At 45.3% G+C, this 19,048-nt stretch overlaps 1 protein-coding gene across 2 annotated transcripts in view; it reads left to right on the forward strand.

Annotated features, from left to right (window-relative positions):
• The window catches only part of sos1 (son of sevenless homolog 1 (Drosophila)), a 32,854-nt gene extending 14,036 nt beyond the window's left edge, over positions 1-18,818 (forward strand). Inside the window, exons 9-24 of one of the 2 annotated variants that reach the window (XM_030742971.1) lie at positions 190-288; positions 1,690-1,817; positions 5,270-5,931; positions 6,896-6,977; positions 9,638-9,754; positions 9,924-10,027; positions 11,114-11,336; positions 11,407-11,526; positions 11,607-11,769; positions 11,951-12,068; positions 12,153-12,325; positions 13,865-13,981; positions 14,058-14,331; positions 14,758-14,802; positions 16,843-16,964; positions 17,368-18,818. In XM_030742971.1, coding sequence (XP_030598831.1) covers positions 190-288; positions 1,690-1,817; positions 5,270-5,931; positions 6,896-6,977; positions 9,638-9,754; positions 9,924-10,027; positions 11,114-11,336; positions 11,407-11,526; positions 11,607-11,769; positions 11,951-12,068; positions 12,153-12,325; positions 13,865-13,981; positions 14,058-14,331; positions 14,758-14,802; positions 16,843-16,964; positions 17,368-17,949 — 3,129 coding nt within the window. In that variant the 3' untranslated portion in view covers positions 17,950-18,818. The remainder of the gene's footprint in view (positions 1-189; positions 289-1,689; positions 1,818-5,269; positions 5,932-6,895; positions 6,978-9,637; positions 9,755-9,923; positions 10,028-11,113; positions 11,337-11,406; positions 11,527-11,606; positions 11,770-11,950; positions 12,069-12,152; positions 12,326-13,864; positions 13,982-14,057; positions 14,332-14,757; positions 14,803-16,842; positions 16,965-17,367) is intronic. The other variant, XM_030742978.1, reaches the window with a different exon arrangement.
• The last annotated feature ends 230 nt before the right edge of the window (positions 18,819-19,048 follow it).

The raw sequence follows: 19,048 nt of genomic DNA on the forward strand, positions 1-19,048 counted from the left end.
TGTGATGAGACCAGCTCTACATCTGATTAGCACAGGAAACGAATTTCTCTATTAAGGTTGAAATCTGAAACCACTTCAGGTGTATAACATGTTGATGGAGGTGAGTGTGTGACTGTGTGCTGGAGGTGGTCACATGACTCACTGATGATGATGGTGATGGTGATGAAGCTGCTGTCTGTCTGTCTTCAGTCCATCTGTGAAGGCTTTAAAGAGGCGGTTCAGTACGTTCTGCCCAGACTGCTGCTCACTCCTGTTTACCACTGCCTGCACCTGTTCGAGATCCTTAAGGTGAGACACCTCAAAGTGCCATTTATACTTCTGTGTTAAATCTACACCTCAATGTCATGCGAACCTTTCTAGAAAAGTAAGTACACATCACATGGCTCAATCACACCTGCGGCCACCGTTGTTTCCTGCTGCGAATTTCTGCCGTCTTCTGCTGCCATTTTTCAAATCAACTGGAAGAGATAAACAGAGGCACGCCACACACACGTAGTTTAGAGCGAGGAACCACCAACAGATTTTGGTCAGAAGACCTCAGTGGTCTGTGCGTTATGTATGGGTGTAATAGCTCGCTAATGTACGCAGGCATTTGACCATGCAGAGCTCTGAAAGTGATCACCAAGATCTTTAACTGAAGTCTGAACTTTATGGGCAACACAATAGGTGTCACATGAGACCACTCAGGGGATCGATTCATTACCCTGTCAGCTGCGTTTTGAACGAACTGCAGATGATCCAAAGATGACTTATTGAGACCAATGTACAGCAAATTACAGTGGTCCAGTGGCAAGGAGAGAAAAGCATGAATAATCATTTCCAATCCAGATTTGACTGAGATGGGAAATATTTCACAAATGAAAAAAGGATCGCACAAGGCTATTAATGTTTGTCAAATGTAACACCTAAGTTTCTGACATTTGGTTGAACCAATGATGATAAAGAACCAAGATTATTGATCACAGTGAGAACAAAGCTGTCAGGAGCACAAACAAGAACTTCTGTTTTCCCAGTGTTGAGTGGAAGATAATTAGCAGTCATCCAGTTCTTTATAACATCAACACAGTCCTAAAGGAGTGTAAACAAAATAGGTCCCAAAACAGAGCCTTGGGGCACACCACAGGACAAAGTAGCCGATGAGGATACAAAACTTTAGGTTACTTGCGTAACCCCGGTAATCAGAGTAGCATGAGTGGGATGTCTCACTATGGGATACGCAGGGAGGCGCGTCCCATAGTGAGACATCGAAACGAATGCTAGGAATGAGAACTATCAGCAGCAACTGAAAAACTTCTGTCTGAGAGGTAAGATGAAGACTAATCTAAGGCTGACCCAGGGATGCCCACCCATGTCCTTAACCTGTCAATTAAAATGCTATGATCAGGGTGAATACAGTCGGTCCCAGTGATGGCACACATCACACTAGTTTCCTGTGGACCTACTCCAGGTTTGGGACTTTCCACTGCAGCCGTAAGCTGCTTTGCCCCCTATGAGGGTAAATCTGAGGGCAAATCTCTGAAATACCTCCAGTCATGTAGTGCAGATTATTTCACAGTTGAGGGGGCAGAAAGTTTATCCTCATCTGCTCCTGGACTCGGATAGAAAAGTACAGGTTATGGTCCTGATCCTTTTTTTCTGTTCTGGTTGTTTGATGGCAGTAGTTAGCCCCTCCCCCCTTTGTTTCCACAGCAACTGGAGGAGAAGAGTGAGGATGAGGAGGATAAAGAGTGTCTGAAACAGGCCATCACGGCTCTGCTCAACTTGCAGAGCAGCATGGAGAGGATCTGTTCCAGGAGCCTGGCCAAGAGGAGGCTCAGGTACACACACACACACACACACACACACACACACACACCCCTACCTCCCCTCTGTGACTATATCTGCAATCACTGGTTGATTGACGGGCGCAGGGTGATCCAAACACCACTCAGACTCACGGAGGTCGTGAATAGAGATAATAAGAGAACTTCTTGACTTACAGCAGGTTATTGAGCTTTACTTGTTAATCAGTGACTAATAATCAGCATCAGTCATGCAGACTGGACATGGACTGGTCTATGGAAAACTACACAAGAGGAGGAACTGCTGCTTCACCTGTTCATGATAAAGTGTTGTCCTTCACACCAAAACCACCCCCTGTGTCTGTCTGAGACCTTCAGGTGGACTGGAACCAGCACCAGCAGCATTTAACTGATACGTCCTGAGATTCAGCAACAGCAGGAGCTCACACACACTGTACAAACACACTGTGGGTGGGACTCCTCCCATCCTCTGCGTTTCCCTTTGGAACCAAAATAGAGCAGGATGGGGAGGGGAGGGTTCGTTAGGGTCGCTGGTGGGGGGATGGCGGTGTTTGGAGGAAGTGGCGTCAGTGTGAGGGGAGCTTATTGTTCTCTGTTAGAAAGAAAAGAGCTCAGAGACAGAAAGGAAAAAACTACTGCCGTCTGTTCAGTAAAGTTTCACCTTTATTACACTGATCACCTGAACAACAAGAGGAGGAGGAGGACCGATGCTCGGATGACTGGAAGGTGAACATGAGGACGTAGGTGACCACACTTTGTTCTTGCTTTGTGTTTCTGTAGCAGTTGGTGTTTTTCTGTAGGTAGCAGGCTTGATGGTGGTAAACAAAGACAGATGGAGGTAAAACACTGAAAAGCTGGGACTGTGTGTAAAATAAGACTTTTAACAATGACACAGGTCTTTAAATGTTAAACTGGGAAGGGTTACTGTTTTTAAAAAGCTGTGTAATGCTGGTTGGGTTTTAAAAGAGTTTGAGATGAAGATGCGGAGGGCGTAACTCACTGACACTGTGATAGCAGACAGTTCAACACATTAAGCATAAAGTGATAAGAATTAGTGATTTGATCTTCTACAGTCCATAATCTGATTTAAAAGATTCAGAGAAATGGAGATATGAGATATGGTTCAGCATCAATGGGGCCTTCACAGATGCCCCCACTGCCCCCATCTAATCAGGGATGCTGCTTTGAAATGTGTGCTGAGAACAAGCTGGATGGTCCCTCTCCTCTTTAGTGTGAAGGATGCAGTGTCCATGATTTCCAACCACAATCTCAGCTTCTGATTGGTTAGAGCACAGCACTGTTTTCCTTTCAGTCTATTTGAAATGAGCTAAGAGAAGATGGTGGAGTTTCTTGATCTTGTTCCTCTGTTTGTGGTAGAGTTTTAGAGATGATCAAACCATGCTGTGCTTGTATTCCAGCAGCATGACTCCTCAGGAAAAGAGTCCAGCTGATAAACTGCCCAGAATACTCTCCAGATGTTCACCCACCTGAAACATCTGGAGCCCCATCGAACCAAAAACAAAAAATACCCCAAAGGAGCAGCTGAGACATTGCGTCAACAAGAATGTACACTTTTGTTTCTTCACTGACAGAGTTAAAGAAGAGCTGATGCAGCTCAATGGGGAACACACTGTTTGAAAAACTTTATTCAAACATGCTGCTGGAAAAACTTTATTCAAACACGCTGCTGGAAAAACTTTGTTCTTTGCAACCATCTTTAAAAAAAAAATGGAAACACACTTGAAAAAACTTTTAGAAATTGCACCTCTTGAATTCTCCATGTGCTCAAAGGAAACTAATTTGTGTCAGCATTAAGGGTGGTGATGGCAGATGAAGACTGGTGGAGGCAAGTGAAGGCTCAATACAAGTAGTTGAATGTCTTTAGTAGTACATGAAGGCTTGTGGGGGCAGATCAGTCTTGACAAGGTTAAGGTTTGCGGAGGTAGATGGTTGATGTTAATCTGAATTATCGATGTCAGCAATGGTACAGTTAGATCCGTAACTGGTTAGACAAAGACATGTTTTGGAGTTTTGCCTCTGTATATTACCGCAGTGGATTTTTGAATCAAACAGTCGAGAGGAGATTGAAGTGCAGACTTTTGGCTTTTTCCAAGGGTATTAAAGTTATATTATACACAGTCCCCCATTTTCAGAGGTTCAAAAGGACTAACAAGCTATTTCACGGTCCGGTGAGGCCCTCGTTATTCCATTAAATTGAAGCAGACATAATATCTGAAGTTGATTCAAAGTGTTGAATTAGCATCTTATAGCATTTTTTTTTAAATTGGTACTTTTGTAAAACTTAAAGCTGAAAATCTGCACTTCACTGACATTTTGATTGATTTTGTTTGTTTTTTTTTAATCCACTGTGGTGGTGTACAGAGGCAAAATTGCAAAAATTGTATTTGTCCAGCAAATGCATGTCTGGTGGAGGCAGGCCCTAGCCAGGTAGAGGTAGGTAAATGTCAGGTGGAGGTCTATAAACATCTGTTGGTAGTAGATAAACATCTGTTGTTAGAGGCAGGCCCTCGCCGGGTGGAGGTGCTGACGGAGCGTTGTGAACCCCCTCCTACACATACCTCGGGGGTTTAGGCAGTAAACTGATTAGTGAGCAGTAACAACAGGCTCAGGAAATAAAGGAGCAGTCCGTCACGCTGCAGATATCCAATCAATCAAACCTGCAGACTTATCAATTTGTTCGATCGGTGCTGTTTTCTGATGGCTACATTATCACATGCTGTTAACATCACATTTGTGTAGTTGCTGAGAATCTCTGTAGACCATGTGACTTTGTTTACACATACTGATGAGGATAAACAGACCTGTCAGCAAAATCAATACTAGTATTTATCAACACATCCCTACTGATGAAGTTGTCTGTGTGTCATGGTGTGGCTGTCTGTCCAGGCCATGGCCTGAGTCTTCTTGCTGTGACCTCACTTCCTGTTAGGGCACATTGTCACAGCAGCTCTGCTGTTTTTTTACAGAGCTTGACCTCATCAACCAATCAGAACTCACCCTGCTGTCACATGATGGGCGTGGAGAAAACCAACCGAGTGATAAATGACCAGTTTACCTGTGTTAGCAGTGACATAACTTCCTGTCATGTCATGATCAATAGCTGATCAATAATGTGTGAAATAATTCACAGGAAGAGAGCAGCAGCTGACAGGAAGTTACACATCTGTAAATCTCAGACCTCTATGTAAAAGCCTCAGCTCATAACTTCAAATTAAGAGCTGAGAGTTGTGTGTCTGGTGTACAGCTGCTGCTTTTATTGCGAAAGTCCTGTGATTTCCTGTGAAACTGCCATGATGGCGTCACTCGGCAGCTATTAACGTGAAGGTGGTCCTGATCAGACCCAGTTTCTTGTGAAACTCAAACAGAACCCCGCCCCCTCAGGCTCTCTTCAGCCTCCTCACTAACTCCTGTTCTTTGTGTTCTCACTCCCCTTCGTTGCTGTGCAGTGAGTCGGCGTGCCGTTTCTACTGCCATCAGATGAAGGGGAAGCACCTCGCCATCAAGAAAATGAACGAGATCCAGAAGAACATTGACGGCTGGGAGGGAAAGGACATCGGCCAGTGCTGCAACGAGTTTATCATGGAGGGCACCTTAACCCGTGTTGGCGCCAAACACGAACGCCACATTTTCCTGTTTGATGGCCTGATGATCTGCTGTAAGTCTAACCATGGCCCTCCCAGGCTACCTGGTGCCAGTTCCCCCGCAGAGTACCGGCTCAAAGAAAAATTCTTCATGCGCAAAGTTCAGATCAACGACAAAGATGACAAGGAGGGTGAGTACCGGCACGCTTTCGAGATCATCCTGAAAGATGGCAATAGCGTGGTGTTCGCCGCCAAGTCCGCCGAGGAGAAGAACGGCTGGATGGCGGCGCTGATCTCGCTGCAGTATCGCAGCACGCTGGAGCGCATGCTGGACACAGCCATGCTGCAGGAGGAGAAGGAGGAGCAGATGAGGCTGCCAGGGGCCGAGGTGTACCGCTTCGCCGAGCCAGACTCTGAGGAGAACGTCGTGTTTGAGGAGAACGTCCAGTCCAAGTCTGGGATTCCCATTATCAAGGCGGGGACGGTCCTGAAACTGATTGAGAGACTCACCTTTCACATGTATGCAGGTGAGGCGTGATGTCACACAGGTGGGATGTCATTCTGTAGTTCATACCTGTTGTTTTGCCCTTTGGAATGAGAATCAGAAATATTTGATGAATCCACAGGGAAAGCTGCTGTTACAGGCTGTAACGAGTCCAGAATAAAGACCCAAGCGTGGGATGGACACACTATATACAATATTCTGGCATTATATACACAGTACACAGACTATATAAAATATAACTATATAAAAAAGAGTGCAGTGTGCATAAGTAGCAGAAACAGAATTGCAGTGTAAGCAGATTGTGAAATTGCACGTGAGATAACAGGATATAGAAAAATGCAGTTATTTCAGTTGTGATACAGTGAAGGATTCTCGACTCTGTTTCTAATGGACTGAGGGAGGAATTATAGAGGTAGAAATGACTTTCAGTGCCTCTCTGTGGAGCGTCTGGGTTGCCACAGCCTCCGGCTGAAGGCACTCGTGTCTGTTCAGAATGTCATGGAGTGGGTGGGAGGCATAAAACAAAAGGACTGCAAATATTTCAAAGGAAGCATTTGTCCTCTATCGAAGAAGGAAATGTAACAAATAAGCTGGTGTTGATGTTCGGAGCTCAAAAGACAGTTTTACCCTAGACCAGTGATGGTTGGTGTAGGTGCAGGTGGCCTAACAGGTGAGCCAGAATTGCTGAATAAGCAAGAATGCTTCAGGTGTGGAGGAGTGAGCGCTCATACCTAGGTGTATATACCTGTGGGTGGGTTGGAGCCTGAAGGTTTTTAGGCTGTGTTTGGTTATCTGATTATTTAATATTGTGTGATAGAGATGCTGCAGTGTGTTTCTGTGTGATTCCTGACATGAAACTAAAGCTGACTGGTTCACGTTGGTCCACAGTGATCCAGGTTGGTAGCACCTGGACCACGCTCCCAATGTGTATTGATCTGATCCCTCTCTCAGTACGTTGATCGTTTTCTTTTTTTTTTATCCTTCAGATCCAAACTTTGTCCGGACATTTCTGACCACCTACAGATCTTTTTGTAAACCTCAGGAGCTGCTGGACCTGCTCATAGAGAGGTGAGCTCAGCTGCCAGACCAATCAGAGCACACTTAACACTATAACCACCAAAGGGGTCATGTTAAGTGCTTGGTATTTTAAAAATCATGCCAGTCTGTTAAATTAAAACCTCGTCTCATATTTCATGACTTTTCTTAAAATGGGTTTATTCATCACAGTGAATTTTGGGGTGTGTAGGATTTAAAAATAAATTGTTTATACTGCAGATGGTGGCATTTTGATCCCTGTAGAAATTCATGTAAAATACAGGGCATGTCTGGCTACCTAGCAACACGTATTGCTTACACAAATTTTAATATGAAGGCTGCTGCAACATGAGCCAGTGAGCAAGGTGTGACTGATAGATGCACAATTAGGGCTGCAGCGATTCATCTAGTAACTCGATTACAGAAAATCCTTTATGCAAATATTTTTGCTTTGATGCTTCTTGTAATGCACAACTCTGTAGAGCTCACCATGTAAACGTGATGGATAACACAACAGCAGCATTGATGATGCTGTTATAGTTTAACGTGGGGTCAGTCTACACACAAATGTAAAGAGAAGAGAGACTGAGCTGTATTAATATAAATAAGTTATACTAATTAAATTCTACAAATATTTTAAAATGTAAAAATTTTTTTTTTTTTTTTGTTTTTTTTTTTTTGGGTTTTTTTTTTTTTGGTTTTGGTTTTTCCTCCGGCCAGGAGAAATATCCATGGACCACCACTGACATGGTGCTGTTAGGCTGGACACTGAATTATTATGAACATTAATTATTAACATTAAAAACATTGATTATTACCAGCTACACTACCAGAATGTCTATTTTCTGCAGCAGGAAACGTATCATAGCAGACGACAAACCTCAGTTCTGAGAATGTTGATATGCTCACTTTTACAGTCAGCCACCACATGCTCTTTAAAGGCTTACAACCACACATACTCACTCATTCACTAACACACTTAAACATGCAGACACGCTTTGTACACTTTGGCTGTATTTATCTGAAGTGGAGAGTAAACAACATGGAAGATTTCAGGCTGCCAATGCTATAATATATGCTAATGATATGCAGCCTCTTTCTCATGACCGATTGGCTTAGCCTAATCATGTCATTGTATTGTGCTGTGATTGGCTGTACATACTTTACCATTATTGACTGAAATGGAGGAAGTGGGGATTTCCCACATCTAGCAGCTGAACAGCTGGCAGTAGCTGAACTGGGAATCCCAAATTTCTCCCAAAGAGCCAAAGAGTCTGTTTAAACTAACATCAGTTCTTGGCTGCAGCCTTATTGATTAACCTGTGATGCCAACTTCTGATTGCCTGAGCATTGTCCAACATGTTGGTCAGGGATGACTCATGGCCACCAATAGTACAGACTAAGACTCATCATTGAGCAATATTAAAGCCATACCTACTGCTCAGCAATACTGCTCAAATATAAACAACATGGGTGCCTTAAGTTTTGTACATGGTTGCATTGGTGATTATGGTGATGTTATACATAATGCATTGATATCAGCAGATGATGTAGTATGGCTCCATTATGTAGTAATATTCCTGGACACAGTATAATATGATGTGAATACCTTGTAAGTATGCATTATAGCTGTCTTATTGTTGTGGATTATAGAAACAGACATCATGTAGTATACGCTGTTGTACCACAGTGCAGTGTGTACTTTCTCTAATCTGTTTACCATGGAAATGTTTTCTGTTCTGGGATGTGATTACCAAAAAGTATTTGTAGAAAAATTAAAGATAATCACAAAATATCAATCTCTCACAGCATGCTTACAATAGTTTTGTTACAATAGTTTAGTTATTTTTGCTGGAATATGTATTCTAACTTTACTAACCCAGGGGGGACTAAAAGGATTAGGGTAAAAGTTTGGGGCAAGGCCTCCAAATTAGGGCAGAATAGTTTTGCAGAGGGTAATAAAATGTCTGCTGAAGAGTTTTGTTATGAAATGAGGCTGTAACGTTATCCTGACTTCTACATTTAGTTTATTTTTTCATTAATAGCGGGAGGATATCCCGGGTCTTGTTAATAAGACAAAAGTATTTCTTATCCGATTACGCAATGACATGGAATGATTGTTGGAATAATCAACTGAATACTTGATCATTAAAATAATAGATAGCTGCAGCCCTAATTACTGTAGGGCTGAACGGTCACAGCGGTGGTCGGAGTGCTCAGTGTGTGACGGAGCGTGAGGAGAACCGGGCGGATTGCTGGCCACGCAGAACAGCGGGGGAAGTGTAGCCGAACTGAGCCGAGTCCAGAGCGTGGAGAACTACTTGGAGCAAATAGAGTGAAATCCAGAGCGAATCTGAACGGGTTTCAGGCCTAAGGATCAACGCTGCCGTCTGGCGTTACAGGGCTCACATCATGAAAATGATACCTCCACCCACACGCAGACCACTTCCCAGCCGTATAAGCCTGTTAGAATTTTCTCCACTTTGAAGCTGGAAACCAGCATTCATCAGGCTGAAATTTGCCTGTAGTTCCACCCTCTCCCGGTTCACTGCTCAATTGTGGAGGTCCCAGCATGCTGCAAATGGATGGGCCACAATACAGCATAAAAACTGTTTTACAGACTTGTTGAGATTCATAGATGGACATCCAGAGGTGTGCTGCAGCTTTCATCTTCGTGATTTCAATGTTTTCAGGTTTGAGATCCCAGAGCCGAGGCCGACTGACACCAGTCAGACAGAGGGAGGAGAACAGCCGCCCAGCGCTGAACTCAAACGCTTCCGGAAAGAGTTTGTTCAGCCGGTTCAGCTCAGGTAGACTAGTCACACCTGTTCTCTGCACAAATCTTTGTTTACATTTAGATTTAGATCGGGAACGGACATCTTCAATTGTAAAAGTCAAACTTTGATTTTATTTTAATGTCGTCGTTCTGCTCCTCCTTTTCCTTCTTTTATTTTCTCCTTCCTCCTCTTCCTCTTGCAGAGTGTTGAATGTGTGTCGTCACTGGGTTGAGCATCACTTCTACGATTTTGAGAGAGACCCAAACCTGCTGAGTAAGATGGAGGACTTCATCGCTTCAGTCAAAGGTACTCGTCGTCAGTATGACCCGATTCTGTCAGACAGGTGTTCACAGCAGAAATTATGATTTTCAAAAAAAATCTAATAGTCAAATTAAAAAAATAAAATCAAGTAGTATGACAATTGTTTTTTTCTTAAGATATAAAATTTCTTGCTTTTACTGATGCCTGACACTGTCATACACTGCTTTGTCCAGGAGGTGGCAGTAATGCACCTGCTGGTCACACAAAAAAAAGAACAGTGAAGTGCTAGTACCAGAGGGTATTCTTAAGATTTTCTCTAGATGTTTGTGAATCTGCTGGCGCTCTGCTGGTTCACTTTCCCACAATAATGATGTCACACTAGACCATAACTGTGTCCAAATTCAGGGGCTGCCTCCTTTGGTGTATGTAGGCCGAGTCCTCTGAAGACCGTGAAGGCTGGAAGTGAGTGGCTGTGAAATTGGATGGTCTAACCTTCATATCTGTGTCACGTGCCCTTACCTCACCTAGCAGTCGTGACAGTGCAAAGCACAGCTGTGGAAAAGAAGCTGTTAAAATGGAACCTGAACTTTTGCTCCTTTTTTTTTTTTTTTTTTTTTTTTTTTTTTTTCCCCTCCTGAGAAGGAACAAGTTCCCTCCACCTCTGCTGAGGAACTTCTACCACTCTACAGTAGATATTGAGTGGATGTATGGTGTGGTATGGCAGCTGTACCACATCAGAGAAGAAACAGCTCAGCAGATCATCGGCCCCTCACTTCCATGCCTAGATGAGATGAGATCTACTTGAGCTGTCTCCTCTGACAGGCCACACAGAATGACCCCGCCCACCCAGGAAACTCTCTATTCACCAACTTCCCCTCTGGCAGTCTCAAACGCAGCTTTTTCTGTATGACTGTGACCCCCCTCCCACCATGCTTTTCCCACTATTGCTACCTCCAAGTCCAACAAATTGAACTACTTTAGTGACTGTGTGGTATTTTTGGCACTTAATTCTTATATATTAGGCATTGTGTTTTGATACATATTTGTAGGTGCTACAAGAGATTGCTGCCAATTGAGATTTTGTCATATTCTTTTGTACAATGACAATAAAACTTATCTTGTGTGTTGCAGGTAAGGCGATGAGGAAATGGGTGGAGTCAATCACTAAGATCATCCAGAGGAAAAAGCAGGTCCAGGCGAGCATACCCAGTCACAGCATCACCTTTCAGAACTCCCCGCCTCCCATCGAGTGGCACATCTGCAAACCTGGAGACACTGAACACTACGATCTCATGACCCTGCACCCCATCGAAATCGCCCGCCAGCTCACCCTGCTCGAGTCTGAATTCTACAGGTAACATGCCAGTCCCGCGCCTGTCCCGCGCCTGTCCCACACCTGTCTGACCTCTGACCTCCACCTGCAGGGCTGTGCAGCCATCTGAGCTGGTCGGCAGCGTCTGGACCAAAGAGGACAAAGAGATCCACTCTCCCAACCTGCTGCGGATGATCCGACACACCACCAACCTCACCCTGTGGTTTGAAAAGTAAGCCTCACTTTGACTTCATCAGAGGGTGGGGTTTAGTGTAGAGTAACCTGTCTGATGTCACCTGTACTCTCTTGCAGGTGTATTGTAGAGACGGAGAACCTGGAAGAACGAGCCGCTGTCTTTTCTCGGATCATTGAGATCTTGCAGGTGTTTCAGGAGCTCAACAACTTTAATGGCGTCCTGGAGGTCGTCAGCGCCATGAACTCCGCGCCTGTCTACAGACTGGACCACACCTTCGAGGTAATGACCACAAACTGTATGTAATCATTTCTCATCTGTCCACCCTGTAGCCACCAGAAGGTGGTGCTAGCTAGAAGAGTCTGATTTTAATCTTTCGACACCAAACATGAGCAGCGTCTCATCCTGAAAAATGGAAACGTTCATTCGAAGAAGAATCAAGTTTGTTGTTTTCTGTTTGCAGCAAATTCCGAGTCGGCAGAAAAAAATCCTGGAGGATGCTTATGAGCTCAGTGAGGACCACTACAAAAAGTACCTGGCTAAACTGCGCTCCATCAACCCCCCATGTGTTCCCTTCTTTGGTACGATCCGGCTCTCGACTGTCAATAAAGGCTAGCTACGAAGTTCAAAGGTCAAATAACTGTGTGTGTGTATGTGTGTGACAGGAATCTACCTGACCAACATCCTTAAAACAGAGGAGGGAAACCCTGACTTCCTGCATCGACACGGTAAAGACCTGATCAACTTCAGCAAGAGACGGAAAGTGGCCGAGATCACCGGAGAGATCCAGCAGTACCAGAACCAGCCGTACTGTCTGCGGGTGGAGAGCGACATCAGGGTGAGAACACATCCCCTCCCTTGCTGTTCACACACACACACAAAGCCTACCCTGGATCAGCTTTAGAGGTGGGAACTAGGCTGTGCTACATCACACTGTCCTCACAAACACCAGTTTTAAGTGTTGTATTGTGATAGTGACACAGTGACGCCATGTGTTTACATTCTGTAGCACACAGAACAAGCCCGGGGATGTCTGAGAGCAGTGGCAGCCTCCAATGATAATATAGTACCTAAAAAGGAGCTACAACCCCCAAAAAAGCACAGTAGAAAAATATGCAGTAACACTGCTCCCATTGAAGGTGAAAATAAAACACATATTTTACCACAAACACACCTGAGTACCACCGGGCTACAAAAGAGGAGATGCTAGCAGGTGTTAGCATTTTGGATCAGCTGAAAGCTTTTCAGGGAGTTTTAGGTACTCCATGTGAACTGACGAGCAAACGCTGACTGGAACTTACTGATGTGGTTACACGGTGGAAAAACAGGGCTTTAAGCAGCTGGTTAAAAAGTTTGACCCAAGATGCAGGTAGAAAATATTTTTCAGCATTATTCTGTGACAGTGCTGTGCAGCTGCTGCAGAACTGAGGATGGAACATGTCCTTCATTATGTCTGCTGCTGCCTGTGAGCGCTTTTAATATATTGTCAGAAATATCACTGCAAATTTTGTTGAAATATTGAGATTTAATTTAGGGCTGTTCGATAATGGAAAAAAATCATAATCATGGTTATTTAACATGATTACTCACTGATTAAACGCTGCATTTATTGCACTTAATACTTAGAATACTTTGAAATCTAGTGCATCTCTGCAATCTCTGGAAGATAAATACTAAATTGAAAATAAAAACTGAATATATAAATACAATATAAAAAATATATAAATTGCAGTATAAATGAATTATAAATTAAACACAAATAAATAAATAGAAAGTTATCTAATAATACTAGGAAGAAGTAGGAACAAGTTATTTAGACCAAATTAATTCTCATATTTTACTGCCACAACATCCTGACAGATCCTGTACATGTATTCAAAGGTTTGGTAGGGACACGAGTCGAATCGGTTTCAGGGGTTGTCAGAGACGAATCGGGGTCCGGTGCGATGCTAATTACACCCATGGAGCAAATTTTGGTTGGGACGTCTCCTTATCGTCCCTTGCTAATCATGCCCTGTGATTGGTTGGGAGATAGTAGATGTTATATTTCTCGAGAGGTGCAGGGCAGGTTACAGCGTTGATTTCCTGCTCAATAATTAACGGTAATTAACACATAATGCACCTGCACAAGCGTAACTACCTGCAACGTCGCTGGGCACTAACGTAGGTGATGTTGTAGGACCGCGAAGACTCAATGCTGCAGCATAAATCAGGGCTAAGAGTATACGGAGCGTAATGTGACAAAATCATTTTAATAATCGTTTTTTTGGTGATTACACTGTTTTTGTGATTGTTTGGAGCCAAAATCCAAATTGAAATCAAAATACGATTAATTGGACAGCCCTAATATAATGCCTGTTCTGTGCTCCTGGAGCAGAAGTTCTTCGAGAACCTGAACCCGATGGGGGACCTGCCAGAGAAGGACTTCAGTGATTATCTCTTCCACAAGTCTCTGGAGATCGAACCTCGCCACCTCCGATCGGCACCTCGATTTGTAAGTACCACCATGGCAGCGTCTTGTTGTGTTTAACCTGTGAAGTGTAGGACGCTAACTCTCTCACCTGCTGCAGGCAAAGAAGTACACCTATCCCCTGAAGTCTCCGGGGATCCGTCCCACTTCGGCCCGACCCGGCACCATGAGACATCCAACTCCACTGCAGAATGAGCCCAGGAAGATCAGCTACAGCCGCATCCCAGACAGCGAGTCCGAGGGGATGGCGGCTTCCGCCCCCAACTCGCCACGCACCCCCTTGACCCCGCCCCCTGCTTCCGCTGCCTCCAGCTCCACAGACGTGGGCAGCGTGTTCGACTCGCCGCAAGGACCCAGCAGCCCCTTCCACTCCAGTAAGACCTGCCCACTCACACTGACAGTAAACCTGTCCACTCACAGAGCTGATATTACTGACAAAAAAATTAACATGTGATGGCCATTTACACTCCAATTCATCTGATCACCCAACCCTATTGGCTAACTTTGGGTTGGAAGCGTGGTGCTTGTTGGCTGTGTGTCTGCCTGTGTGCACCAGGCCACATGATGGGTATCTAACTCCTAACCCTACAGTCCACATTGTACCAGGAGGATCAATCAGCACACAGACAAACTCCTCCTTACAGTCTTAACAAGGCAGTGATGACCACCCTCTGACTCCTCACCTCTCCTCCTCTCCTCACGCTCCCCACCAGTGCGTTTTGGAGTGTTTGACTAAAACAGAGTGATGTCACTCCTTCTCGCTCCTCTTCCTCACAGTGTTTCTTCTCTTCACTCTGCAGCCTGCGACAGTATCTTTGCTGTGGTCTCTCTGCCTCATGGCCCACGTTAGTATGACCTTCCTGACTCTCCGTGCACATGCTCCATCGCGCACCTGCGCACCACACATCACACCTGTCTGAGTGTCTCTCACCTGTCTGAGTCTGTTTCAGGTTTTTGTTGTATAGTAAATGATTACTCAGATATTGATCAGACTTATCGTTGTCTCACCCGTGCATGACATCTCACCCATGGTATTAGTCTGTCTCCATGGAAACCATCAGCTGGCAGCTGGTTGGTTTTTTTTCTCTCTGCACCAGCTGAAAAGAAAGATGTCCAAGAATTAAAAAAACAAAAGAAAAACAACCAACCTCCAAGTAAATAAAGGAAATAAATATTGAGTCCCACAGTTTCAGTGACTTTTGAAACTGTGGTCCTGTCATTTATTTTGACTCATTTAACTAAAAAAAAAAAAATAATGTTCAGAGAAGCTGTCGGGGTTCAGTGTCTCGTGAATGGGGCAGCAGTTGAAGGTGGAGGCCTTGGCAGGTCGATCCTGGGCTGGACACAGAACATCATCTCTCTGGTGGGGAGGTTGAGAGGTACCAGATAGATTCAGTCAGTCTCACCTGAGCACACAGCTGAAACCAGTCTCCAGTCTGGACTGAACTTCCTCTCTGGAGTTGTCCTGAGTGAGGGAGAGGTTTCAGTTCAGAGAACCTGACTTTCTTGGATTTGGTGCTATGAGGTGCGCTGTCTACAGATTCCATTGTTCTGTTGTCCTTCCATGCTCACAGTGACAGTGAATCCTGACTTGGCGTGATTGGAAGACACTTGATCAGATCAGGTGCTGGGGGAGCATGCCGGGCAGGCCTGGTGGATCCTAGAGTGAGGGTGTGCCACCTGTGGAAGCTCTGCCACAGTATCCTGAGGGACACACTGAGTCCGAGTGGGCCGTGTTCCAACCGCCATCTCTAAAGCAGCTGCACGGAGCTTTAAGGCATGGGACCACCTCCTGGAGAGGGATTCTGGGATGTGTATTGGGCTCCTTGTTATGGGTTTTTTTGGTTCACAGTGCTGGCAGTAAGTCGGACTCATTCTTGGTGGGTGTTGGCCTCCGCCAGGGTTGCTGATTGTCACTAATTCTGTTCACACCTTTTATGATCAGAAAGCAGAGAGAGTTTGCATGAGACCATGGTCTTCAGCTGGAAAAACGAGGTGTGCACATTCCAGGTCAGGGACAAGTTGTTGCCCTAAGTGAGTTTAACCCTTTAACAGCAGTGAAACCTCCGCCGATACAGCTGTCACCCACCCTTACTTGCCAAACACAGCACTGCTGAGACGTCTGATCAAACGCACTTTGAATTACTGTAATTACACAACCGTTTGTCCTATTGGAAAAATTCAAACGGTTTCTGAAAGCTGAGGAATTGACTTTTACACCCAACATAGGTTTATTATGGTAATTGTTGCCAGAAGTGTGCAAATGGCAGCACTTTTCAAGTGCCGGCATCGTAAATAAAGGGTTAAGTGTCTCAGGGTCTGTTCGCAGTGGGGGGAGAGTGGATCAGGAGATTGACTAACCCTAACTGAGTCATGGTGAAGAGAGAGCTGAGGATGAAAGCAAAGCTGTCTCTTTACCGGTTGATCTCTGTTCCTGCTGTGAGGAGCTCAGTCATTCATGAGGAACTCAGAATAGAACCGCTGCTGCTCCTCGACATTGAAAGGAGCCAGCTGAGGTGCTTCATCTGACCAGGATACCTCCTGGACTCTTAGGTGAGGCGTTTCAGTCCAGGGCAGACCCAAGACATGTCTCAGCTGGTTTGGGAATGCCTTGGTGTTACCCCAGCAGAGGGGAGAGTGAGGTCTGGGAGTTTGTTTAGACTGCTGCCCCAAAACCTAATAAGAGGTGGATGAATGAGCTGGAGCTAAAGTGGTGAAGCTGACAGACTTCATATTCATATTTCTTATTGAGACAAGGCAATAAAAACATATTAAAAGGCAAAATTAAAGAGCAAGAAACAGATCTGCTGATGGCTGCTGTCTTCTCTGTAGTTCTGCTGTTTGTTCTTTGGTTCTAACAGTGTCTGTCATCTGGCTGCTTTCAGGGTCCTCCTCTGTCTCCTCCATGGTGAGTTTCAGTCGGGGTTCTGAGGATGTTCCTGTTCCTCCTCCTGTCCCTCCTCGCAGACGACCAGAGTCAGCTCCTGCTGAGTCCTCCCCCTCCAAGGTACGTCTCCTTGTGATAAACATGAGGCGCTTTCAGAGCACGGGAACTTTTCATGGTTCTTATTAGGCATCGTTATGTGTAACAGAGCAGGGACCACCAAAGTTCTTAGAACCCGTTTTAGGGTCTTTTTAGCTTTAGGGTGGGTACTCTACAGCTTTTCCAGATCAAACATATTACCTATGTCATGTAGTTGTTGCTATGCCAACCCTAAGTGGGCAGTTAGATGTCTTTAGTGTACCCGTAGGCGTTCTGTATCAGTGTGAATACAAACAGAGGTCTGTGGTTGTTGGAGGGGGCGGAGTTTTTGAAGGCGCCTCTTCACAAAATCTTTTTCATGTTTACTTTGTTGATAAAGATTAATTTGAATATAACCTGATGTGTTTGACCCCCCCCCCCCCCCCAGATGATGTCAAAGTTAGACAGCCCCCCTGCTGTTCCACCTCGTCAGCCCACCTGTAAGCTCCACCCTCCTCGTTACTCGTTGTCATCGTCACCACCCGACAGCCCCCCCTCCTTGCCGCCACGAGAGCCCCTCAGCTCTCCTCTGCACCTCCTGCCCCCCCCTCAAGGTCGCCCCCGCTGTGACCTCCTGCCTCAGGCCTTCTTCCCCTCTAATATCTCTGGCCCCACCTCCATCTGCTCCCCCCCCACCACCTTGTCCTCTTCACCTCCTCTCCCTCTCCCTCCCCCTGCTCCTGTGACCCCCACCTCCAGGAAATTACCCCTGCCCTCTCCACCTCTCCCCGCACTCCCTCCCCTGACCTTGGATGGCCCCCCTGTGCCTCCCCGTCATGGTGTTCCCAAACTCCCCCCGAAGACTTACAAGAGGGAATCTGTTGGACACACACCCCTGCTGGACACACCCCCTGTGCGATTGGACAGCCTGGAGTTCCCGAAGGTTCAGGGGCAACTCATTGGACAGGCTGTGGAGGAGGCGGAGTTAACACTACAGCTGATTGGATCAGAACAAAGTAAAAATGTATGATGGACCAATCAGGATGCCCCGATCACTTTAAACTGAGACTGAATGAAAAACAAAAATGTGCTCTTATTCTGAAAATCTCTGAGCTCAGACCTCAGAGGGACGAGACCCTCAGGTACTGGACCGGAGCCACACAGGTACTGAAACGGTTCTGGTGGACCTGGTGATGATGATGATGGTGGTGGTGGTGATGGGGATGTCTCATTGATGATGTAAACATACAAGGGAATAAACATGTTTGTATCACTGAGCTGGAAGGATGACAGAATTCACCTGTCTTTATTTTTTCCTGCTGAGCACGCTCAGTGGGCCTGTGCTGTGAGACTGCCCTTCCTGTCACCTTCTCCAGAGGTAAGCAGCTGATTCCTGTGGTGATAAGTTGAGTTCTCCATGGAAACAGCAAGGTGTGTGATATAACTCTGTTCATGTTTGTTGGAAACTGACCAGGTAAGTGTGGATGTTTCCATGGTAATAAAAATACCTAAAGGCAGGCTGTTGGCTGTGACGGTGAAACCTTCATCATGATGTGTCCAGTAAACAAAGTGAGGATGATCAGTGCAGTGAGATCATTAAATCTGATGACCTGAGATGATTAACTGAAACACAGATGCACCTGCACTCACCTGTTCAGTCCATGTGATTATTGGTCTGTTTGAAAAGGAAGTCAGGGGTGGAAAAGGAGGAGGAGGAAGAGTGAGGAGGATGAGAATGACGTGGAGCATGTGTGTGTGGGGGGTGTCAGGAGCTTGTGTTTGAGGGAGTTTTGCTTGAGCAGATAAAAAGGGTGGGGTCAGTGTGACGACGGTAAAAGTGTCTGTCTTTAAGAACGGCATTTCCTGGAGATTTTCAAAATAAATCCTGTTGGCACTAAACCTGTCTCTGTGAGCTTTGTTGTCCTCGCACTCAGCAGGGGAGTCTGATGGTCAGGTCTGAAACTTGCTCTGTTACAGTGGCTGCTCCACGCCACAAGAAGCTCCGTTTCCATCAGTGAAGCTTTTGTGAGCTTTCTGTTAATGACATGAACTCTAAATAAAACCTGAATAGTCGCTCTGTGATCAGCCTGCCCACCGGCATGAAATCAGACACACTGATCAGTGATGTT

Source organism: Archocentrus centrarchus, chromosome 1, assembly GCF_007364275.1.
Source record: "Archocentrus centrarchus isolate MPI-CPG fArcCen1 chromosome 1, fArcCen1, whole genome shotgun sequence".
Classification (NCBI taxonomy): domain Eukaryota; kingdom Metazoa; phylum Chordata; class Actinopteri; order Cichliformes; family Cichlidae; genus Archocentrus; species Archocentrus centrarchus.